The sequence below is a fragment of the Camellia sinensis genome, chromosome 2 (genome assembly GCF_055761805.1).
Source record: "Camellia sinensis isolate YWXY chromosome 2, ASM5576180v1, whole genome shotgun sequence".
NCBI classification, from domain to species: domain Eukaryota; kingdom Viridiplantae; phylum Streptophyta; class Magnoliopsida; order Ericales; family Theaceae; genus Camellia; species Camellia sinensis.
Window position 1 is genome coordinate 174,906,445 of NC_138962.1, and position 25,907 is coordinate 174,932,351.

General features: G+C 32.6%; 1 protein-coding gene across 1 annotated transcript; it reads right to left on the reverse strand.

The window, feature by feature from the left end:
* Positions 1-6,217: 6,217 nt before the first annotated feature.
* LOC114296111 (chromo domain protein LHP1) lies at positions 6,218-24,037 on the reverse strand. Its single transcript, XM_028240404.2, has 6 exons — positions 23,512-24,037; positions 23,354-23,379; positions 21,927-22,013; positions 21,021-21,782; positions 6,759-6,819; positions 6,218-6,616 (listed from the first exon to the last, which is right to left on the reverse strand). Exons 1-6 carry the CDS (start codon positions 23,893-23,895, stop codon positions 6,569-6,571), a joined length of 1,368 nt encoding a protein of 455 aa, XP_028096205.2. The 5' UTR covers positions 23,896-24,037; the 3' UTR covers positions 6,218-6,568.
* Positions 24,038-25,907: the final 1,870 nt, after the last annotated feature.

Genomic DNA, 25,907 nt, shown 5'->3' on the forward strand with positions numbered 1-25,907 from the left:
CATATGCTCAACAAATAAAAAAAAAATGGTGCATTGGGTCTTTAATTATGCTTCAAATGATGTTTAATTATAATCTATTATAATATTTTTATATAACAACATTTAAATATTTTGGGGCATTTTGACAACGTTGGTAAAGAATCAGTTTTTTTACTTTTTAGCTTTTTTAGTTAAAAAATTTAATTTTTTTACCCAAAAGAACCCAGCTTTTTGCCAAAAAAACCATCAAAAAAGTTAAAAAGTCAATTTTTTACCAACCTTTTAAAACACTACTTTATTACACAAAAAAGTACTTAAGATGGGTTCACTCAAAGGTATAGTTTATACTTATATCAATAAGATCGTAAAAAATATTCACATTTGTAAATAAAAAATTATAAATTCAAATCATAAATAGTGTCATCAAATGAATCATGTACATAATCTTATTAACCTTAATAATTTCAATTCTAAAGTGATTTAATTAATTATGTAGCACATCATAATAATTGTAAATTTTTTATTCCAGCTAAATTATTTTTGTATATATTTTCTGTCAAAGATCATGAAAGTGCATTATCAATAATACTATAAATTTAAAAAAAAATATTTAAAAATTATTCAAAAAACATCAATAGGTGTCTTAAATATACACAATCATTTTTTATGAATCATTATTTTTTAAAATCATATTTTATACTATTTATCATTTGACATTTGTCAATTTATCTTCTAAAAACTTAACAAAAAAAATATTAAGTTTTATTATTTTAATCAATCAATATCAAATTTGACGTGTATGTAAATCACTTTTAAGAATATGATGTTTAAAATAAAATCACAATGGAGTTAATTTTAATTAATATAATGATATTTTATATTATAATATGTGTTACAAAAGAATAATTTTAATTTTAATGTAAAATAAAATAAAATTTAAATTATTTATTTTAATAATCTTAGTCTTCTCTTTATTTGAATACTTACATATAACAAATTTAGTTAAATTATTTGTTTCTTTTGGTCATTTTAATTCTATTTTGCTCATTTTAATTCTATTTTGCTATAAATGTGTAATTATCGCATAACGATTTTATATGACATATATTAAATTATAATAATAAAATAAACACTAATTTTAATATTAAAAATAATAATTAAATTAGAAAAAGAATTAGTAATATAAAACTAAAAGTAATTCTAACTATTTAATGAAATTTTTGCTTTTATATTTATTTAAAAAATAAAAATATATAGAAATAGAACTACATAAAATTTATTTAAGAGATTAAACACAAATATGTTATGATTGGATTACGAAGAAAATACATAAATTAATTATGTCAAATATTGATTTTTTGTTTAATATTTTTTTGAGTTATTCGTACATATTCTATATAGGTATATAAAATTTAAATTAATTATAAATGTTTTGTAATAAATAATGTCATTTTAAGTAAAAAATTAAATATAAATTAATATTAAGACATTAATAAGATAGTCAAAAAATATATAATATAAAAGAAAATTAATTTGATCCGTGCAATGCACATAATTAAGTACATTATGTCTTATTTATTTATTTGTATATTGAAATAATTTGTTTTCAAATACCATAATAATTAAATTCAAATATCAACTATATAAAAGAAATCTAACAACGAAAAAATTAAATACACGATGAAAATACATAAAAATAAATAATATTTCTCAAATAGAATCCAATATAAAATTGATTATTGTGATTGAAATTGAGTTTGTATAGAATTGTATGTAAATTGAAAAGGCATGCTATAATGTGAATTTTTTAGAAAAAATAAACTTTTAAAATGTGCCACCCAAATAAAAAAAAAAAAATGCTACTTATATATATATATATATATATATATATATGTATATGTGATGCTATTGCGTAGTGATGGCAAAATACCCGATTCATCAAGTCTCCGACTCTCCCAATCTCAATTGGATGGGTTTAGAGTAGTTGAATAAGACTGGATTAGATTTGAAAATTTCAATTAGATTTGGATCCAAGGGTGGAAGAGAATTTTTTTTTTTTTTAAATCCTACCCAACTCGCAAATATAGTAACAAATAAATAATAATATTACATATTATAGATGAATCGCTATTCTCACTCTACTTTATTCTAAATACACTCATTTATTTGTCCTTATGTAGTTACATTAATACTATTTTGCACCAAATACACTCCCTAAAAAAATTAAAATTTTAAAGGTATTAATGTAACTATGTATAATAAAAATAAAGAAGATAGTGTATTTGGAACAAAATGTCGGGAAAATAACAACTCGCTTATAAATATTGTTAAATTTTTATACAGTATATATAATATCTATATAATATATTATTGAGTTTCTATTATGTTATATATAATATAATTTTAATATACGTACAATATATAATATATATTTTTAATTATAAATATCATTTTTTAGTTTTAATATGATTGTTAAATTTCTTATTGTGTTGTAGATCAAGTAGAGTCTGGGAGTGCGTGGGAGTGGGGGTGGGGGTTACATTTGCGGCTTTGGGTTTGAGTGGGATTGGGGGGAGAGTTTCATAAGGGTCGAGTTGGAGGTGCAAGCAAACGGTGGAAAATGATAGTGGGGATGGGGTAGGGGCCCTGATCCATACCGTACTTGTTGTCATTCTTAGGCGTACATCCCTAAAAGGGTGCATACCATATGCACATTATCACTAAATGTGAGTGTTTGGGAAATGGGTTTTTTTATAAGTTTTTTTAGTTGCAGGATATTATTAGAGAAATTTTTTTTGTATTTGGGATGATAATTGGATTTTTTTGTAGTTAGATGTGATGTTTGTGAGAGAAAAAGTGAAATGATTATGGGATTTGATATGATATTTTGTTTGAATTTGTTTTTTTTTTGTTTTACAACCAATTTGTCTTTTAGTGAAAAAAATAAAAAAAATAAAACCAAAAAACCAAGTTCCCAAACACCGCCATTGTATAATCAAACTAACAAATTTTGTAATATTAACCACAAAATACATAATTTTGTCACGAATTAGCATAACAAAATGTCTACACTTTTGTAGCCTAGTTACACATTTCGTGGCTTTGGTTATGATATTGTTACATCAATTTGCGACAAAATTATATATTTTGTGATAAATATTATAAAATTTAATGATTTGGTTACACATTTAGTAGTAGGTGCATATGGTATGCACCCCTAAAAGTGCACACCATAGCATTTCTCGTTCAAAGCATTTTTCTAGAGTTTTAGAGTAATTTTACAATTGTTTTTATTGTTGAGTGACTTTAAGTTAGTTGATAAAAAATTTAAAATATTTGTATATAATATATAAGAGTGCATATAATATGTAATATATTATTAATTTAAAATTTGTTAATTAATGCTCAAATTTATTTAAGTAAATTACATTAATTTCTTCTAAAAATTGGAGAAATTATAGTAATTACACAATTTTGACATAATTATGTTAACCTCACTTTAATGTAAATGATATGAAAATACAAAAATAAACAACGTAAAATATACATCATCATATAAAAAAGATAATAATATCATTTTTTTCATTTATATAACTAATAAATTATTACTAAAAATGACACTAAGGTGTCGTTTGGCAACAGACCGGTTTAGCCAAAAGCCAAAAAGTTACTAAAAAAGTCAAAAAGCCAACAACTTATATCAAAAAATTAAAGATTCTCTTTTCTCACTACTTTTTGCATATCTTTTCGTAAAAAGTCAAAAAATTATCCTAAACATACTAGTTTTTTTTAGCTCATATTTTAGCAAAATAGTCAAAAAATTACTAAATTAGTCTGTTCCCAAACGAGGCCTAAGTATTAGGTGAATTAAAACTTCAAGAGAATTTAATGTAATTATGTAAAAATTAGTAATTTGCCCTATTTATTTCTTATATAGTTTTTTTTTCTTCTTCTCATATTTATTAAATTTGTTGAAGAAGTCTGACCACTCATATTTATTATCAATAAAACAATGACCGTTCATGTAATAAATTAACAGTACAAATCATTTTATCTCGTGTTTAAGACCAGAACACTTCACCCTTGTAGTTAAAATATAACTAAAAAGTTCTTAAGTGATATTGAGCTAAAGTGTCACCATTAATTTTTATTCAAACTAACGGAATATGTATCATACATATAATTTTTTAGAGCAAGCATAGTTTTCTAGAGAAAAACAATTAATAAACACAACATAAAACAATTTCACCTTCATGTTATCTAAACTTCAAATTAGATTGAAATGTTAATTAAAAAAAAGAAAATTAAAATATAAAATAATTAATGATTAAGAGATTATCTAAAATGGAATTAAATTAAAATGTTAAAAATTACAATAAATAATTAAAAAAATTAGGATTCATTATGATCTAAAAATAATTAAACTAAAATTATATTAAAAAGTTAGAAATTACAATAAATAATTAAAGATTTTGATTTAATTGAATTAATATTAAAAATTAGAAATTATGTGTATGAGAGATAAAAGAGAAAAAAATAACAAAAACATGTATAAGACTAGAGAGTATTACAATCATTTTACATTTGTAGTTAAATGTTGCACTTTGATCCAAAATCATTTCAAAACAACATAGGACTTTCTAATTATATTTGAAATGTTCTAATCCCAACCCACAATGAGGTAAAGTGAATTTTGTGCATAAATTAAATATGCTATATAAATATAAATCGTCGTTGTATTATTATTAAAAAAACCTAACTCCGGGCCTTTTTTTTTTTTCTCATTTTGAAAGATTTTTATTATTATTATTATAAATTTGATTATGAAAAATGCTATAAAGTGCAATTCACGCTACTCTTCATTTTCACTAGTAACGCTACTCTTCATTTTCACTAGTAAAGTACCAAAAAATATATATTATTTTGTATTTTATCTGATCATTTTTTATTTATATGTTTCAACACTATTCTCTATTTTATTTATTTATCTACACAAAATTATTTAAAAAGCATTCCAAGGCTTTCCAAATGTAGCTAGTCACTGAATAATTTTGTTAAAATAACTAATATGGTAACTATCGCATTTGAAGGACTAAAATAGGATGGGATTAGCTACAATAACCAACAAACATCTTTTAAAAACTCTATAGAGAGCTCTAAAAGGCTAATTTGAGCAAATTTATCTGAAAAAAGTTCAAATGTTTGCTCAAAAGGACTATTAAAAATCTAATTCCTCGACAGCATTTCCTCTTCTTCTTTTTTTTTTTTCATTTTGAAAGTAAAAATGGTTTATAAATCAAATGGTAATAAAAATGGCCGTATAATTTTCAAAAGAAAAAAAAATTGACACCCCTAAAAAGTTGAGAAAATTACAAATCAGTAATAACTTCACAAAATATTTACAAATTCGTAAAAAATTTATAAAATTTACCACTGATTTGAAATTATTTTTGAAAACATACACTAATTTACAATTTTTCCTAAATTTTTTTTCTTACTTTACGTATAATTACATCAAACGTTACATGTTAACTTTTGATTTATTATAGACTTAATTATGTTAAAAAATCAATTATTGTGAATTTTAAGTTGTGGGTCTCTTTTATTTTCACAATGCTAATCAGAAGAGTGACATAATTTTCAAACCAATGACACATTACCTTGTTTGGATGTTATTATTATTTTTTTAAATGCCTTTCTTTTCAAATCAACCTTCAATTGCTTAATTTTCAAATAAAGCACATCAGCAATGAAGAGAAATCCAACTTCCCAAGTCAATGCATTTAGCTTGCATTAATAAGAAAGCAATTTCCCAAGTCAAGAGCTCAAATTCATCCTTTCCTAACAAGACAGCAAAATCTGAAATTTTGACATTAATATCTTAAAACAATTTCAATTGACAACAATCCCACCATTACATGGTTGGAGATGGTTAGATGTATACAATCGTAAGTTGTTTATGTAATTTGAACTAGTGACAGTAAAAGCGCTAACAAAACAGCCTTACCACTATGCCACGGCCTGCCTTCCCTTGCAAGAGCTCTACATATGCTTATGTAATCGGCTGGTTAAAATGCTGTAAATAAGATTTGTTGAATTGCAAAGTTAAGAACAATAAAACAAATCCACTTCCCTGAAAGAGTTTATCAACAAAGAGGATATTTCAACAAGATCAACAGCATAATCCAAACTGGGTCCTATACGCCTGTTCTCAAATACGCACATAGAGCAAACAAAAGAAGAAAATTTAAATATGAATATTAAGGACATGGACAAATGTTTAACATCATCTACATGTTTTACAGTCTTGATCTCCATGTACAAAACCATATAATATCAAAGAAAGGTCGATGGATAAACAAGATGTTTGTACTCATTCAAAAGAGGGGGGGCAAGACATAAAACAAGGGTATTGCAGCTCTATACAAGCCAGCATTGTGCTATCTAACACTTGACTACTGCATTGGCTAACCTACAACTGCATTAGCTTAACATGTAGTATGGCATCCAGGTGCATTGCAACACCATATGACAGAAAGCAAAGATGACATGATCCAGCATCCACACATTCTCATCCATAACTGTCTACTCATGGCGTAGCACTGTAGCGGAGATGTTGCTCATAGAAGTTAATCAACTGCCATCATAGAAAAATCAAGATTCAAACTAGACATTTGGATATACAATCCCGCCCACTTAAGCGAAGAAAAAAAGTTCTTAGTTGATACTAGTGTTAATGAAGAAGAAAGAAATCATAAAGGACAGAGATGAGTAATTACCAAAAGTGGATAGTGAGCCTTGAGAAATTTATTATCCACCATCACTTCTTTCCCATCAGACCTACCAAAAGGCAACCATCAAATATAATTCCATTTAACCAAAATGAACTTCGAAGTATAATAACCCTTACTAAATTATTATTGTTCATCCCTTCATGAACTAAAGTCATCCTCAACTATATTGACAGCAACACTAAACATGAATGTCACCAAAAGGTAGACCAATATTACAGTGGAAAAAACCCTATTCAAAACTAAAATTAATAATCCCTAGTGATTGATAAATGTTCATGAATCATGAACCAACTTAGTTCCAAAGCAAATTTAGAAGTAAATATATTAACAAGTCCACCACACAATGAGTAATTTAAAAAGAGAGAACTATTATATTGTTGACCATTATAATAAAATAACATGCATAGATGTGTTTGTTTAGGAGATAAAGATAGGTTGAAATATACTGGGACATAAAGATAATGTTCTAAAGAGTAACAAGAATGACAACAATTCAATAGCTAGTAGATCAAATTTACTCCTCACATAGTAGTGTATATTTTGCTTTATATTTGTAAAGCATCAAAACCATTCTAAACACCATAAGCTACTCAACGAGACTTTTAAAAACTATATGAATTGGCAAGTAAATTGTTTCTTAAGATTTGCTTTACAAGGAACTAATTCAATTTTGGCCTTTCTTTTTTTCTCTCTCCCTTCCTATATCCTTTTTGAGAATAATTAATTTAGCCACCACCAATTTTGGAATTCAACAATAGTGAAGAATTTAGCACTTATTCTGAACAAGGACTAACAACACACTTAAAGTTTTTGAATAAGGTCTTCCTATCTTTGTATTATATTTGTTTATTTTTTCCCACTATGACGTAATTTGTTTGCGTCAATTTATCAAACATCCACGTAAGTTTGGAAGCATGAGCAGTAGTAGTTTTTTTTTTCCCTTTTCTTCCTTTTTCCTTTTATTTTATTAAAATAAAAAATAAAAAATAAAAATTACTATTGCTCATGCCTCCAAACTTATGTAGATGATTGACAAATTTCGGCAAAGAAATTACATCATAATGGGAAAGTTTATCTAATACAGTTTCATTTACTTTAAAAAAAAAAAATTTAAAAATAAAAAAGAAGAGAGTGAGAGATGGAAGGAAGGAAGGAGGTGGATGAAGAGGATAGGGACTAGGGATGGGAAGGGGAGGCGGAGGGAGATCTCTTCCACAGCCCAACAAAACCCATCCACCCAAAATTGGGTGGTATGGAGGGGGGGAAGAGCTCCTCCTCTCTTTTAAATATCAAATTACTCTTTTATCCCTTGGTTTTGGCTACTTTTTCTATGGAGTTATAATAAAAAAAAAAAAACATGAAGCTCATTCTCTTTCATCCTCCTTTGCTTTCCACTCGACGAATCAAACTTGGAGGGAACTCACAATCCCATTACTAAGATGCTTCTTTACAGCATTAGGCTTCACAGCATAGTTCTACATTTTTCCAATGTTCAAAACTTCAGAGCTTTAGAAACGAAATAAATAAATAAAAATAAGAGCAAGCTGTCTACATCATAGCATTTCTAAGCCTCAAGATAAGTCAAGCAATCTTGTCGAAAGCCCTATACAACCCAAGAAACAAATCCATCCATAGCCCACACAGGCACTTGGATAACTAACCAGTTTGCCTAGCAACTAGGAGACTACATCAACCTATTGACAACAAATTTGCTAGCAGCTAGCTATTCGTCAGACATCTAAACACTGAATACCAATGTCTTCTCAAAATTTCTTATGAAAGCTATTATCCATACTGAGAACTTTACATAAACACCAAATAGGTACAACCAAGTTCATAAGACCCATTAATTAAAAAACCTCACCATACAGAGAAGTTCATTACACACCCAGAGGAAACACACCCTTCAAAGAGGGAAAAGCTTCTACACAAAACAAAATCTACCGAGTAGATTAACATATTACAAGGAGAATCCAAGAGCTAGGCCAAACAACAATCAATGGACACGCCTACGAGTTCATAGGAGTCTTACAACTTGATTTCTTAGACTTGATAAAGAGGCTAACCTCTCGAACAAGTTTAAGATTAGCTATTCTCTCAAGGAGCTTTTTCTTGTTTTCCTCTCTTGAAGATGAGTTTGTCCATGGAACAACGAATGTTCCGTCTGAAAGGGATTGACAAGCCCCTTTGGGACATGAAGATCGTCTAGAAGCTAACTCATTTATGTCACCCACATCCCCAGAAATAACTTTCTCTTCCTTTGAAACCTCTTCATTCGGAATATCTTTTGAGGGGTTATTCACTTCCAAGGAAGAGCAATTCGCATTGAGCACACTCTTAAGATCCGCCTTAAAGGAAACCTCCTCATTAGCTACACAAGTATTAATGGAGAATATCAAATGCTTTCGATGAATAGTTTACCAAAGGAGCATCGACAACTTCCTTGCCTTTTTTCTTTTTCACTTCAACCCATTCACTTGGCTTGCCTCCCTCCATCGTCTCGGCCACTACCTTGGCCTTCCACTCTTCTTTGACTTTACTAGGAGCTTGAGTTTTCGGTTTACTTGGACACAAACTTGTAGCATGGCCAAATATTTTGCATTCTCCACACACTTGGGGTTTCCAAGGAACTTCCACTTTGATTTCGAACAGTTCGCCATATCCTAAGTTTACAACAAAGGAAGATGGAATCTCCTTAGTAGCTTGTATATCAATACAAACTCTAGCAAATGTTACACGGCTATGGTTTCGAGTAAATTCATCAAGGTACAACGGATTACCGATTAAACTTGCTATGTAACTCAATCCCTCCTCAGTCCAAAGTTCAAGCGGCACATTGAAAATTTTTACCCATATCAACACACTAGAGAAGACATTTTTAGTAAGGGTCATACCGGGGTACCATTTCTTGATAACAATCAATTTGCTTCTAAAATAATAGGGCCCCTCATCAAGAATGGACTTTAAAGCTTCTTCATTTTTAATTATAGTACTTTATTTATTTACTTTTATAATTATAGTTACTTTTTTTAGTTAAGAAATTTATAAATATTTGGTTTCCTATTTTATTAGAGATTTTAGTGGCCTTTTTCTATTAGGGTTTAGTAAGCTATTACAATTAGGATTAATGGTCTATAAATATTAGGTTTTTGCATTGTATTTTTCAAAGTTAATTAAGAAGAATGAGTGTATTGGGTTGTAACCCATGTGTTCTTCTCTCCTCTTTCTTCCATCACACATACGATACACTCTTTCTTAAATGCACCTTCTAATAGTAAAAGTAAATAGTAAGAAATAGAAATTGAGTTGGATGTAAAAAACACAACCATAATAGTAAAAACAACAATAACATAATTCCCCAAATCCATTCTCTTTATCATGTATTCATCAACTACAATCTGCAACTAGTTTCTTATTACTTAATTACTTCTGTTTAACAAATTTCATGCAAGCATCAATATCTTACATCGCTTTCCCTTCCATCAATTTCAGTAAACACATGCTATCTATAAAGCATGGACACTTCAAAATTGATGCCATGGCAGTGTCCGACATGGGGACACGCCGAAGACACGTAGGGACACGCAGGGACACACGTGTCCATATCGGGACATGGCGGGCCTCGCTTCTTTTTTTTTCCTTCTTCTTTTGCCTCTCTTATTTAGTGCTTTTGTGAAGAATATTGTTGGATGTTGAATGTTTTTCCCTTCTCGTCTTAGTTCTTGTTATCATTTATTATGACTTTTTTGTGAATGGATGATCTATTAATTTTTTTAAATGTAGTGGTTATATTTATTGAATTAATGTTACTATGTTAGTGTTTGTTAATTTTGATTTAAGATGAATATAATATGAATCTACATAACACATAAAAATATATATTAAAAATAAAATAAAAATTCGCCGTGTCTCCCACTGTGTTCGTGTCCCCATTTTTTGGAAATTGTCGTGTGTCCCGTGTCCGTATCCGTGTCCGCGTCCGCGTCCGCTCTTCATAGCATGCTATCCTTGTATCATCTCAAGTGTATCCATCAATTCCATTGTCTCACTTGTCAAGATTCCAAATTCAGAGTCATCAGAAAACTTCCACCAAATCCATTTTTTACAAGTCAAGATTCTAAAAGTCAAAATCATTATAGAATTTCTACTCCCTCGGACTAACATCTATACATGGGATGGGAATCCTAGCCTATTTCATCTTAGGAGGGCACCCCATAATTTCAAGCATAGGCCTTGCTATTTTTAACATGTGAAAATTGACATGCGTAAAGAACCAGTGTCAGGCACACACAATAATATAATGCAAATCTCTTTACACATTGATAGCTCACATCGTACCACAAACACTGGCCAAAGAACCATAAAATGCATCTCCAACAAAGTCAACTCATAAGAACTCCCAAAATAGACCTCCACAAACAAAAACTACAACTTTAAACATTAATGCTAACACGAGAGCATCATGGATTGGATAATTCGTGCAAAAATTCTATTTCCATCATATGACATACAACTAGACAAATTTCTGTAACATTTCTTCAAGAGATGGACTCCAATATGGTAGGAAAATGAAACTTAATGACAAAAGAAATTCATATCAACTTCAGTTATGCTCAGTTAGAGCTTAACTAAATGTTGTGCCATGGTTAGACCTTAGAGTTGGAGGTCGTATTTGTGACACGTAATAGGTTAGTTTATTTTAATATAAGAGTATTTTAGTCTTTGGTGTTTGTTAGAGTGTATGTTCTCTATTTCTTTTGTATAAGTGAAGTAATTAGTTTGGTATTGAGGTTAATGGAATAATTCATAATTTCTCTCTTATTAATCAACATGGTATCAAAGCTTGATGTCCTGTATGTAGTGATGCAAACGAACAGAGTTGTTCGCGAGCTCGACTCGGCTTAGCTCGTTAAGTAAATGAATGAATTTAAGCTTAACTTTTAGGCTCATTAGTAAATGAGCCGAGCTTGAGCTTCAAATAACCTCAGCTCGTCAAATTTGTCTCGTTTATCTTTATTTAAATTATAGAATAAATATATTATTTATTTATTAAATAATATATAAATATGTATAAATAATAGCATAAATATAAATATATTATTTATATGTTAAATAATATAAATAATATTTTATTTAAATAATGTAAATAATAGTAAAAAAAATTCGTTATTGAGCTCAAGCTTGATTCATATTAATGAGCTAAGCAGAGCAGAGCTCGAACTCGATTAGTCATTTCGAGCTAGATAATCGAGCTCAATATACAAATGAGCCAAGCTCAAGCCCTACAAAACTCAGCTTGGCTCAGTTCATTTGCAACCCTAACTGTAAGGATGGTGTGTCTCATGCTTTGTTACGCATCATGTGTTGTACTTGGTACTATATTTCAAAGTTTGTTGCTCTTTTTTACATCCTCTTGGACACTTCAACAACTATGTTGATCACAAATTCACTTCTAGCTTTTGTGTTTTTCTAGATAATTCTCTCATCTCTTTGAAAAGCAAAAAGCAGCCAATTATTCCTCGTTCTACTGTTGAGGTTGAGTATTGTGCTACGGCTCGTACCACTCCCGATATCGTTTGGCTTCATTAGCTTCTCTCCAATTTAGGTGTTTCCTTGACATCTCCTACTTATCTCTATTGTGTCCATATATAATTCTTTTATAAGTGCACTAAACATGTAAAGATTGATGGTCACTTTTTTTCATCAAGATCTTCAATTGCCTACCATTGCACTATCTTCTCTCTCCTCTATACAGCTTGTGGACTTCTTCACCAAGACTCACACTTTTACTGATTTTTTAGTTTTTATTTTATAAACTCTGCTCGCATCATGAGTTTGAGGGGGGGTGTGATATTTATTGTTAGAGGTATTTTAGTCTATAGCTGTTTTTAGAGTGTTTTGTTCTCTATTTCTTTTGTATAAACCATGTAATTAATTTGGTTTTGAGGTTGATGGAATAATACATATTTTCCTACGAAGCACGGGTACTCCAAAAATAGTGCTGTACACGCACCGGGTACTTACCTGGTGCGGGTACGCGTACCGGTACGGCTGCACGCGTACCGGGTACAGAAAAAACCAGTTCGGTACGTCTGCCTCAGTTGGGTACGTCATGGGTACGGCTCGGGTACGGCATGGGTACGCCTTCAGTACGTTTTGGGTACGTCGGGGGCAGAAATCAAATTTTCTGAAAAATTGAGGGGTACCGGAGCAATATTAAGAAAAAAAATTTTTAAAAAAAAGAAAAAATGTGTATACCGTATACGAATGCCCTAATCTCATCACTGTTTTGCATCTCATCGAAGCAAAGAGAGAGGCGACTTCGACCATCTTCATTTTCCTCTTCTGCGACTTCGAACAGTGATCGACTTCGACCCTCACCCTCATCTTCAACCCTCACCCTCGTCTGCGACTTCGAAACAGATCAACTTCGACCCTCACTCACCCTCGTCTTCGACTTCGACCCAGAGATTCGACCCTCGTCTTCGACTTTGACCCTCGGCTTCGACTTCGACTTCGACGCAGAGATCAGATCACCCTCCTCATCACTGTTTTGCCCTAATCTCCTCTTCGACGCAAAGATCAGAGGTATACGTATATCTCTAAATATTTATTTTTTTTTTTTCTTGTTTCGTCTTTAGTTATTATTATTAATACTGAAAATGCTAATAAATATTAATAATAAATATTAGAGATGAAAATGCTAATAATCATAAATGGTAATCATAAATATTATTATTAGTTATTAATAACAAAAAATTACTTCATCTTTATTTATTTATTTTTTTTCTTGTTTCTTCTTTAGTTATTAATACTGAAAATGCTAATAAATATTAATAATAAATATTAGAGATGAAAATGCTAATAATCATAAATGGTAATAATCATAAATATTATTATTAGTTATTAATAATAAAAAATTTGAGATGAAAATGCTAAAAATCAAAAAAATTAGTTATTCCTGAAAAAACAGTTTATGCTTATAGGATGCAATAAGCAGTTTAGTTAAATTAGATGTATAAGCTTTTTACCACAGTTTATGCTTATAAAACAGTTTAGTTAATAATCAAAAATATTATTTTTTATGCTTATAGGAAAATGAGTTCATCAAGCAGTTTAGGTTCATCTGCTGCAAGTGCTTCTGCTCCTTCCATTGATCAATCTGGAGATGAAAATACTCCTCTTTGGGGCTATGTTACAAAATTAGTTAAAAGGGGAGAAGGAGGAAGTGGTAATACAAAATTTAAGTGTAATTTTTGTAACATTGAGTACCAAGGGTCATATTCTAGAGTTAGAACCCATTTGTTGCTACTTACTGGCCATGGAATTAGAGTGTGTGCAACTGTGAAGAATAAGAGTGATCTTCTTTCTGAAATTCGAAAGGTAGATCAAGAAGCTAAAAAATCGGGAAAAAATGGCAAAGCCAAAAAATGTTCCTTTACCACCTCTTATCTTCTCAAATTAGTGCTAGCCACGACAGTGTAGAAGATGTTGGAACATTTAGAATGGAAGGTTATGCACCAAGAAAGATAAAGGCAATTGGGAGTAGTCCTTTAGATAGGGCATTCAATCAAAGTAATAGAGAGCATTTACATTCTTTAATTGCCCGTATGTTCTATTCAGCCGGTTTGCCTTTCCATTTGGCTAGGAATCCATACTTTGTGGATGCTTTTCAATATGCTGCTGAGAATCAAATTGTTGGGTATATCCCTCCTGGATATAATTTGTTGAGGACTACCTTACTTCAAAAAGAAAGGGCAAATATTGAAAGGTTATTGGAACCAACTAAGAAGTCATGGGATGAGAAGGGGTTGAGTATAGTATCTGATGGATGGACTGTTGCACAAAGGAGGCCTCTCATTAATTTTATGGCAGCATGTAATGGTGGAGCTATGTTTATAAAAGCTGTTAATTGTGAGGGTGAGACCAAGGACAAGTATCATATTGCCAAACTAATTAGTGAAGTGATTGATGAAGTGGGTCCTAATAATATAATTCAGGTAATTACTGATAATGCTCCAGTTTGTAGTGCAACTGGATCAATTATTCAAGGTAATTATCCGAAGATCTTTTGGACACCTTGTGTGGTTCACACTCTTAATCTTGCTCTTAAGAACATTTGTGCTGCGAAGGAAGTTGGAGTTGCTGCATATGCTTATGATGAATGCCATTGGATCACTACTGTGATTGATGATGTAATGTTTGTGAAAAATTTCATCATGAATCATTCTATGAGATTAGCTACTTTTAATGAGTTTGTACCTTTGAAGTTACTTTCTATTGCAGATACACGCTTTGCATCTGCAATTGTTATGCTAAAAAGGTTTAAACTTATATATCATGGTCTCCAAACAATGGTCATAAGTGACCAATGGGCTTCTTACAAGGAAGATGATGTTGGGAAAGCAGCTGTTGTAAAGGAAAAGTTGTTGAATAATGTTTGGTGGGATAAGATTGAATATATACTCTCATTCACATTGCCTATTTATGAGATGCTTAGATTTTGTGAGACTGATAAGCCATGTCTACATTTGGTTTATGAGATGTGGGATTCAATGATTGAACGAGTGAAGGCATCCATCTATAGGCGTGAAGGGAAGTCAGAAAATGAAGAGTCATCCTTTTATTCTGTAGTGCATCAAATATTAGTGGAAAGGTAGACAAAAAGTAGCACACCTCTTCATTGCCTTGCTCATTCCTTGAATCCAAGGTATAATTCAAATTTGACTCATGAATCCAAGGTTTATACTTTAATTTTTTTCATTGCATAATTTACTTATTATTTTTTTCTAATTATGAAATCTAGGTATTATAGTGGGATGTGGCTTCATGAAAATCCCATTCGTGTTCCTCCTCACAAAGATGTTGAAATTTCTGAGATGAGAATCAAGTGTTTTAAGAGATACTTTCCTGATTCAGATGAGAGAAGGGTTGTTAATACAGAGTATGCGAAGTTTTCAGGTTGTTTGGAAAGTTTTTGTGACTCTGACTCAATATGTGATAGAGGAGTAATGGAACCAGTGGTTTGGTGGTTGGCACATGGCTCTTCTGCACCTATGCTCCAATCCTTGGCAGTGAAATTACTTAGCCAACCATGTTCCTCATCATGTTGTGAAGGGAATTGGAGCACCTACTCTTTCATTCACTCTATGAGGAGGAATAAAATGACACCACAACGGTGCGAGGATTTGGTTTTTGTGCACTCCAATATTCGTCTCTTATCAAGGAGGAGTCAACTATACACAGAAGGAGAGACCAAGTTATGGGACGTTGGGGGAGATGCATTTGATTCATTGGAGGGTTCTGGTTTCCTTGAAATTGCAAATCTTTCACTTGATGAGCCAGAGATGGAAGCTATTTTATTCAATGATGAAGTTGATGGAAGTGAACTTTGAAGTGTCAAGTTTAGATAATAGGGCTTTCTTTTGTTTTTTTTCCTTTGCTTGTGTTATGGACTGAATTGGCCTTGTTTTTCTTTTGGTTTTGGTTGTTTTTCCTTTGCTTGGATTATGGACTGAATTGGTGTTGGTTATGTTATGTTGAATTCAAATATATTAATATTTGTCTTTTAGCTTTATAGTTCTCTTTTTAGTTTTGATATTTAACTTCAATTTGTACGTTGGATCTTTTAACCATAATTATAAAAAATAAAAAAAATATCGGCGTACCGCAGTCGTACCCGTACCCTACTTTTTGGGGGTTTTGCCGTATCGGCGTACCCGTACCGTACCGTACTCGTACCCGCACCCGTGCTTCATAGATATTTTCTCTCATATTAGCTAACAGCATCATGAGATTGCAATGAGTAGATATGTTAAATCTCGAAGATTGTATCGCAACACAAGTTAGGTATGATACTCCTTATGTGTTATGATGTGTCTCGGTCAAGCACCCACCACGAGGGAAGGGATGGTGAAGCAAATTGATGAACTCTCGACTCCAGCCTCCACGCCACAAATCCTCTAGTAATCCCAAGCAAAGGTCATTAGTTTGCTCGGGCACCCAATGATCGTTGCACAAACCCGACTCAAGTAGACATTGGTAGCATTAGGGTGTCTTTTGTAGACAAGTGAAAAGACAGGAGACTACTCAGAATAGCCCGCTTAGTTGAGTCAAGGTACAAAAATTGGGTGTCATAGAGGGGACACGCTCAGCAGGACAATGAGTGTGCCGTAGTCTTGGAAGGACAAAGATAAGGCAATACACTCAATTAGGAGGTCATTTAATCGAGACAATGAGACATTAATCAATTGCAAACAATCTAAGGCATATCTTAGTGATTAGGATCAAGGCAAGGGCATCATTTGCTTGCCTCATCCAGCTTGACCACAAAGGGTATCATTTGCTTGCCTCAGTTGGCTTGACCACAAAGTGCTAGAAAATTAGACTATGAAGCACTGACACTCAAAACAAGTGACGGAGTGGTGTTAGACACAGGTACATGGCAAGGACACGGGGACCAATATGGGACACACTGCGTGGTGTGTCTCTTTATTTAATAAATTTGTTCATAGGGTACATGTCAGGTAGACATTGGGAAGCTAACTAGTTTTTTTCCACCAATTCTTTAGTGTTCTTTTATGAATATTGGATACTAGATGTTGAATGTTTATTATTTTTTGCTTAGATTTAAATAATTAATAGATAATTTATTAAAAAAAGAATCAAAAAATTAAAAACCACATAAACAATAAGAGTTAACTTAATGAGTGTTTTTTTTACATAATTATATTGAATTAGTGTTAATTTTTGTTAATTTTGATTGTTTGTAGATGTAATATTAATCTACGTAATAAATAAAAATATATTTTTTTAAAACAATTGAGATTAGGTTGTGGCCTTTGAGATTAGGGTTATCGCCCTAGTGATCTTCCAATCCTTTATTCTCTCTTCTCTTCCAATGTAATGTTCAACATCATTTTGCTATCAGAGAAACCATCGAGTCATTGTTACAAACTTGCACTGTTAACACCGAGCTCTACAGCCAACATGGTCATGCGACCTTATTCGTCACCGCCACTCACCGTCTCAAAACCTAGTGCTCCTGCCACCCTCCTCTCCCTTGTCATTGCCAACGCGAGCCAAGATCCACCGCAAAGAGATCAGTCACTATTGTCATTGCATCGCATCCTTCCATTGCAATACTTCTCCATCGTGAAGATGACTGCAAGCTACAAGCTCTTGTCATGATCCTTCTCTTCCAATCGATAAAGTCTGCTCTACTACCAATGAAGACATCATCTGCCAAAGACAACCAGCAACAAGTTTTCTTTGACCTTTGTCTAACCCACTTTGTCTTGGTTCAACACAAACCCATTACCACTAACCCACTAATTAAAATAAGCCCGCCACTCCAAAAAATAAAACCCACACCCATATCCAACCCATCAACTTCTGACCCAATAAACAAAGCCCAAGCCAACAAATAAAACACAAGTAGCCAAGTCTCCCAACCCACTCATTAAACCTAGCCAACCAATCCCAACCCATATCAAATAAAGCCTTAGCCCACCCCAAGTAATCCACAAACCCAAATTATACTAAGCCAATCTGGAAGACTGAAACAAAAAAAAATATAATAAAACAAGCCAGTGGCCCTTTAGTCAGCTTTCTTTTTTATAAACCCAAACAAACAAACCAACCCACAACAGTGCATCATCAGCCCCCATAACAACCCTTTTAAAACCAGGCCCAAACAACCAGCTCAAATTAATTTGCCTACACCAAACTAGTCAACCCATATTCATCCAACTCAGACCAACCAAAAAAAAAAAAAAACAGCCCAGTTCAAATTTATTACAAATAAATAAATAAACTCTCTATCCTATTTACTTCCTTTGTTTCATTCTTATTACCATCATGATGACCAACTCAGAGTTGTATTCAAAATTTGAAATCTATTTTCAATGCCGACGAGAGTTGAATTCAGAGTTTGAAGTCTTTACACAAGGCCAATAGAAGTAAGGCAAAGTTGTAGGCAAATGATAAATCGAAATGCGCAAACATTCAGAGCAAATTATTTAGATCAAAGCCACTTTGGATAAATTATTAGCCTATGTTTCAGGAAATACTTTAGTAATTCCTCAAAATGCTTGTGAGGATCATGTGAAAACTATTGATAACGGCTGAGGAAAGCAAAATTATTTTGGAAGAAAATTCAAAAGATATTGAAGTCTCGGATGTCGTAATTGCAATGCAAGAAAATCTCATGCAGGAAGTAGGTCTACCAAAATAAGAGCTTGCATATGTAGATGTACTCAAATCGTCAAATCTTATCGATGCGCCACCAATCGTTTATTTCATCACAATAGAGAAAATTAATTTTATTGGTGTAGAAGATTTTCTATTCATTTTCAATCTAAGCTTAATGAAATGAACCTCATCAACACTTTGAGAACTGATATCGATTGTCCTGGGAAGAAAATAAAGCAACTCACAAAATTTGAATTATTTGATTCATTGGAGTGCATGGAGATTTATTTCTTGTTTTTCTATATAATTTTATGCCAATAGTATTTTATTTATTTTCTTTTAAATTTTAATTCTAGTTTAATTAGAAATTTTATTGATATTTGGTTTCCTACTTTATTAGGATTTTGTTTCCTATTTTAAATTAGAAATTTTAGACTACTATGTTTTGCTTTGTAACATTTAGCTTGAATTAATGATATTAGAGTTGTGGCCCTTGTGTTCTCCCTCACCATTCCCTCTTCTCCTCCTCTGTAGTATTCTACACCACAAGCCTTTGGTCCTGGCCTCCAAGCCACAATCTTCCAGCGATCCTAAGCCATAGAAACCTAGACCCTTTTTCAAGCATAGGATGCCAACGTTATGATAATGAAGATGGTAAAGTAGAAGTCCTAACCAGAGAGTGTAAGACACCAGGAAGACAGCCAAACTAAGAACCAAACATGCAACTACCAAGTACGAGTAACTGAGCAGAGGTTCATCAGCCTAGCCCAGCACTACTTCTAACCACTCCTCAAATGCCTATGGAATAATGGGAATGAGGCAAGAGCAACAATGGCTTGGCAAGAGCTCACTCTAGCCAAGCTATTGAGTGTCAATCCATGGCCCTGCTAAGTGGACTTGGCCAAGAAGGGATGGCTCGGCTTGGTTAGGTTGAGCTGTCCCCTTGGCTTTGCCTTAAGGATCTCCATACTAACACATTCAAGAGACACTTCGACCAATAACAAGGGCGAGGACCGTCCTAATGGGCCAAGCTACCATACTTGGTAGTTGATGTACCCTTGCATAGGCTATGGACATTATCCTAATGAACTACACAGCAGATGTTGTGGCATCCTCAAGGACCTACCACATGGAGGGAGAAAACCCTTACATAGGAGATGACATAACACCCATGGGGTTGGCCACATAGTGGGAGTGATCCATATACCCACAACAATCATGGGAGATGCCAATGTCGAGATGACATGGTCATATCATGTGACGGAGTTGGACACTCATACCTACACAAGTCAACATATGATGAAGCATATATTGATAGTTATACATATTAACTAAGAATCACAAACACTGCTATGGAGAAGATGTGTCGTGTCAAACACCCATGCTGAACACCACCACCATTATGGAGACTCCTAAAAGCGTGTCTGACAGTTCTTCAACGTGCCTTCATTAAAAAAATTAAATTCATAATATCAAACATTTTACAGACACCTCACAAATACTTCAACCACACTTCTTAAACCCTCCAAAATTAACCTATGTGATGAATCTTTTCATAGTAATAATGTTTTACATTCTTCATAACGTAACTTGTGCACTATAAATATGTTTGGAAACATTCGTAAAACAAATACATCATATTTATTTCATTGTTTTACAATTGTTTTGCATTCTTTAAAATAAATTTGTTATGTGACGATACATTGGTGTTTAAGATATGAAATATATAGCTTTTAAATTTTAGTCAGTATTCTGTAACTTTTTCATTAGCTTTGAAAAAGTTATTCATAGATTCGATATACAGTAAATTCATAAAAATATAAATTTATATTCTGTCCCAGATGTATCGTGTCATGCCCTTTTTGAAAATCAATGTGCCTACATGAAAATCAATGTGTCAGCATTTCACATGTCCTTGTATGTAGCCCATTAACCTACACCATGCCCAAGACAAAGCTTTATGCATGTCTACACATTAAAGTTATGCAAAAAAAAAATATAGAGAGACAAATATAATTATAAAAAAATAGTGAAAATTAGATTTCAATCACTAACCTCATGGCCATGAAGCTTACGGACACATCTTGAACATTGTTTATCACAGATGACGAGTAGCTCATTGGCTTTATGATCTCAGTGATGGTAGACATATTTTTTGAGTTAACAAACTCATTCTTGTTACTGAAATCATTCCCCATAAAATCAGGATTTTGACTCCCCCGCCATCCAGCTCTTCCACAAGGGCCATCAGTGGTTCTTGTTGTTGCATTTTGTGCTTCATTTGGTAAACTTGAGGCTGAATTTTGCTTAAACCTTTGGACAGAACCAGACTTCCTCCTTTTAGCTCCAGTGAAGCGTCCAGGTTGAACTTGTTTCACACAATCAACCTTCGACAATCCATTGGCAGAACCATCTCCTTCTAAATCATGGGCTTCTTGGTAACGTACTGAACACTTGCTTACTGTTTCCTCATAGGTAGCCATTGTTCCTCTAAGTTCACTAAGCTTTAAATTCAATTCATTTTGATCTTCCATTTCTTCAATTTGTGTGGGCACTGCTCCAAACCCACTCTCTTTTGTTTGCTTTGACAACTCAACATTATTGGCAACCCACAAATATCTCTCGCCCGCATTGGCCAGGCTCAAGTCGTCAGGAGGAACCATGGGCAATGGTTCTTCAATAATTCTCACTTTGACAGCAGGTACATTATAGGTAGCTGCGGCGGGAGAAGTCCGTTGCTTCTTCTTGGGTTGAGTGTGAGTAACCCCATGCTTGCGCTTGCGTCTACGTGAAGACCTATGGTTCCCCGATTGCAAGCTTCAACAAAAATACGAGAAAGAAAAGAAGGTGGTGTCAAACGAGAACATAGCAAGTAAACGGGTTCTGAATATTTTGATTCCCAAGCTAGAATTACTAACTCAAAATTAAATCAAGATTAAAAATGAGGGAAATAGAGGGAACCTCTCTTCAAATGCATCAATAACATCAGAACAAAACAGAAGATTCTCTATGGGCTCCCAGGTGTTTGCTGTCTCTGGCCATCCACGCCTTCAAAAGATAGAAATATTTTTAATGATTAGAATCAGCTCCAATCACTTCATCATTCTTGTATCAAATCAAATAAAGGGAGAGGCGAAATTTTCACCAAATTTCCAACAGTCATAATTTTTCTCAAATTCGGTGAAATTTTAAAAAGAGTAAGGGTTGGAGATGATTTTCTTTCATAAAAAAATAGTCAAAACTGGTTTTTAGTATAAGTTTGGAAATTTTCAAAAAGGTTAGATGAAAAATTTTAAAAAATAAAAAAAAAGAGAGAGAGAGAGTAAGAATACCATGTTTGGTTTAGTTTTTAGAAATTTGTTTCAGAAAATTTTCCTAAAAAATTAAAAATTAATTTGGTAAAAGAAATAAAAAAATAAAAAACACTTATTATTTTTATATAATTTTATCTTTTGGAGGTCAGAAATAATTTCTAAAAATTTAAAATAATATTTTTTATATTTATTTATATCAAACTAGTTTCCATTTTTTTTTTTAGCCTTTCATTTGCTTCTCTTCAATAGAAATTTTATTTTTCCAGAGTGTATCCTAATTTTTGGCCTAGTTCTTCTTTTGATGATCAATTCAACGTCTAATCAAAAAGATATATATTGGTTATATTTCATCTCTTCAACAAGTTTAGTAATTATGAGGTATATTCATTACCAAATAAAAATGAGAATTTTCAAAAATACTATTGATATAATCTTTTATCTTATAGATCTATTAATTATGAAAATAAGAGAGACCCATATATACAAATCACCATTCCAAGTAAATAAGAATAAGGGCAAATTTTTTTATATACTAGGGGATATCCCTATCAAAAATTATTTAGGAAAAAGTGGTATTATGTATATGGAAAAAAATCCAGATCGAAAATATTTTGATTGGAAAATTCTCCATTTTTATATTTTTGATATTTATTTATTTGATCGACACTGGGAGTGTCCAAATCAAAACTCGACTAATCCCTAGGTGCCCAGGCCCTTGGCAAGGAGTTTCTCACAAGTATGCCACGGTTAATTCAAGGTTTTCCCTAGCCCGATGGATCAAGGAATTATCAGCACCTAAGAGCTTTCAATCCTGAACCTTGGAGAGAGCATAACCTCACGACTCAAGGCCTTGCCACTAGGCCACCCCCTTGGGGCTATTATTGATATTTATTTTTATCAAACTAGTTTCCAGTTTTTCAAAAAAAAAAAATTCTGGAACACAAACAAAACAAAGCCACAGTGTTTCCTATCGTATCAAGCTTTCAATTAAATTTTGAATCAAAATTGATCTCAAATTTTCAATGTAGGTATGTACACAAACATATATAGATATATACAAGTTAGGGCACGCACCATTTGATGAGATATTGAGCTTCGCCCTTTTGTTGCAGCATTCCAGACAAACCCCCCCACAAAATCAGCCAAATAAAAAAAAAAATCATCATTAACCAAAGATAAAAAGCACATCTTTTAAATACAAGAGAAAGAGAGAGAGAGAGACTGAGACTGACCTTGCGAACCCTTTTCTTACGCACAGCTTCAATCTCGTAAAAGTCCTCGGCGAGCTTGGGACGCTCGGTGTCATCAGCCTCTCCATCGTCATCGATTTCGAGGTGATCGAATTTGTCGTGACCCTTTTCTCCCTCTTCCTCCTCCCCCTCCTCTTCCTCTTCCTCTTCCTCTCCATCTTCGCCGCCCTCTTCTCCGCTTCCGTCTCCTTTTTCTACCCGTTGCTCCTCCACTACTGTCTCCGCCACCGCGGCCTCATCATCGCCGCCATGAGCCGCCTTTCCATCTGCTTCTTCTCCGCCGTCGGCGACGGGAAGCGGTAATGGCAGCTGCACGGCGTCAATAGCAGTGATTTCTCCACCGATTTTCTTCTTCACTCCCTTCATCTCTCTCTCTCTCTCTCTCTCTCTCTACAGGTAGCTATACGTTTACATTCCTGTATATATATATATAGTCGAAATGCTTTGAAGGCGAATTTTTGAAATGGGTTTGACTCACGTTGTCATCTCTCAACAATTTGAGAGATTGTTGTGGTTTGGTAGAGTTATTTTGGAGTTATTTGGAATGATTTTAATAAGCACATATATATTTTTTTGAAGGGATGTGTAAAAAATTAAAAAAATTATATCACTTAAATAAGTGTACTTATCTAAATAAGTGCACTTGTATCCATCATGCCAAACAACTCTTTAAATTATTTATTTTTTAAATTTATTAAATTAAATATTTATGTAAAAAATTAAGATGATTAGGTATTAAAAAATAAAGGGGTTTTTTTTTTAAGCTCCCTAATAATAATAATTTTCTGCATAAAGGACATTAAAAAATGTAATACTGCCTCAGGTCCCTAACTAAAATACCTGCGCATTTTATCAAATTCTTGGACCAAAATACCCTACGTCTGTTCATCTTCAGATGAGTTGATTTTTTTGATCTGTCTACTGGATATTCTCCTTTGTGATGCTGGTATTGGTGTTGGGTATTTTCCGGCGAGTACGAAAACAAATTCAGCAAAACAAAAGCACTAAGTTTGGCAAAATTTGATTTTCTGGGTAAACAAACAAAGTGGAGTGGAGTTGATAGATGTATATATATATATATGATACATACATATATATATATATATATATACAATCTGTTGCTTACTGTCTTGACTAGTATATATATGATAATTAATCAATTAAGACCATTTGCAACCATAATCAAACAGTCACTCTTAGTTATCTTATCTATGGTTGCAAACATATATATATATATATATACAATGTCGGCACATATATATATCCAGTGTTGAATATAACATCTTCAGGTTCAAAATTTCTCTGAGTATTGAATATAACGTCTTTTGATTTTTTAGGTTTAGTAGAATTGGAGTTGTTTCTGGAAAAAACAATATTTGGACCCCTACTTGAAGAATATTGGAAAAAGAAGCTTGAGGAAGAGGCAGCAGTAAAGGAAGGCTTAAAGTGATCCAGAGAAATTTGAATTTTCTCTGGATTCAACCCAGAGAAATTCATACCATTAAGTTTAAAGAAAATCTATCACAAACTCATAGAAGAACTATTAATTTGTTTATACAGGAAATTGTGATTGAATCAGCAGCAGCAAAACCAATGACAAATTGATCAAATCAGAGTTTTATCGTTCCAGAGAAATTCTGGACCAGAGAAATTTGAATTTTCTCTGGGTTGAATCCAGAGAAATTCTTTGGAAATCCAGAATTTCTTTGCTTCCAACTGATGATGGGTTGCTTTCCTTCCAACTGGCAAAATTGAACTGTTTTCTGTGCATTTGAGGCTTCTTATTGAAGCTTCTTATGTTCTTGTTTTTGTAAATTTCTCTGACTTGCTACATTTGTGTTTCTCTATTGTGTAATTTTATTTGGCATGTTTATGTTTCTTCATTATTTTCTCAAGCAAATTATTTGTGGCTTACTACTCTATTGGTGTGGCTAATTTTCTTTGGCATTTATAATTTTCTCTGGCCAAATTACTTTTCTTACTTGTGTGTCTAATTTTCTCTGGCAGCATTTATAATTTTCTCTGGCCACATTATATTTATGTCTTGTGTCTAATTTTCTCTGGCATATTTATTTTGTTCAATGCTCCATTTCCTCAAAATTTCTCTGTTGTGTAATTTTCTCTGTCATGTTTATGTTGCTACCTTGTAATTTTTTCTGTTGTGTAATCATTGCTACCTTGTAATTTTCTCTGGGATTTAATGTTTATGTTTTCATTCTATAGAAATAGCAAAGCGTAGAAGCAGCATAACCCCAAAAATCTCGAAAAAGAAACCAAAAGTCTTTGTGTCTGCGTCTTATGATCTTAGATCAAAACGCAGTAGCAGCACCAGAACACCACAAAAAAAACAAGTCCAAATTGAAGAAGCAATAAGCATC

Coding starts and splice junctions, on each gene's coding strand:
- LOC114296111 (XM_028240404.2), bottom strand. CDS start 23,895: ATGAAGGGAGTGAAGAAGAAAATCGGTGGAGAAATCACTGCTATTGAC. Junction 22,014..23,353: donor GCTCAATATCTCATCAAATG/GTGCGTGCCCTA, acceptor TATCTTTTGAAG/GCGTGGATGGCCAGAGACAG. Junction 6,820..21,020: donor GTAAGCTTCATGGCCATGAG/GTTAGTGATTGA, acceptor GCCTTTTGGTAG/GTCTGATGGGAAAGAAGTGA.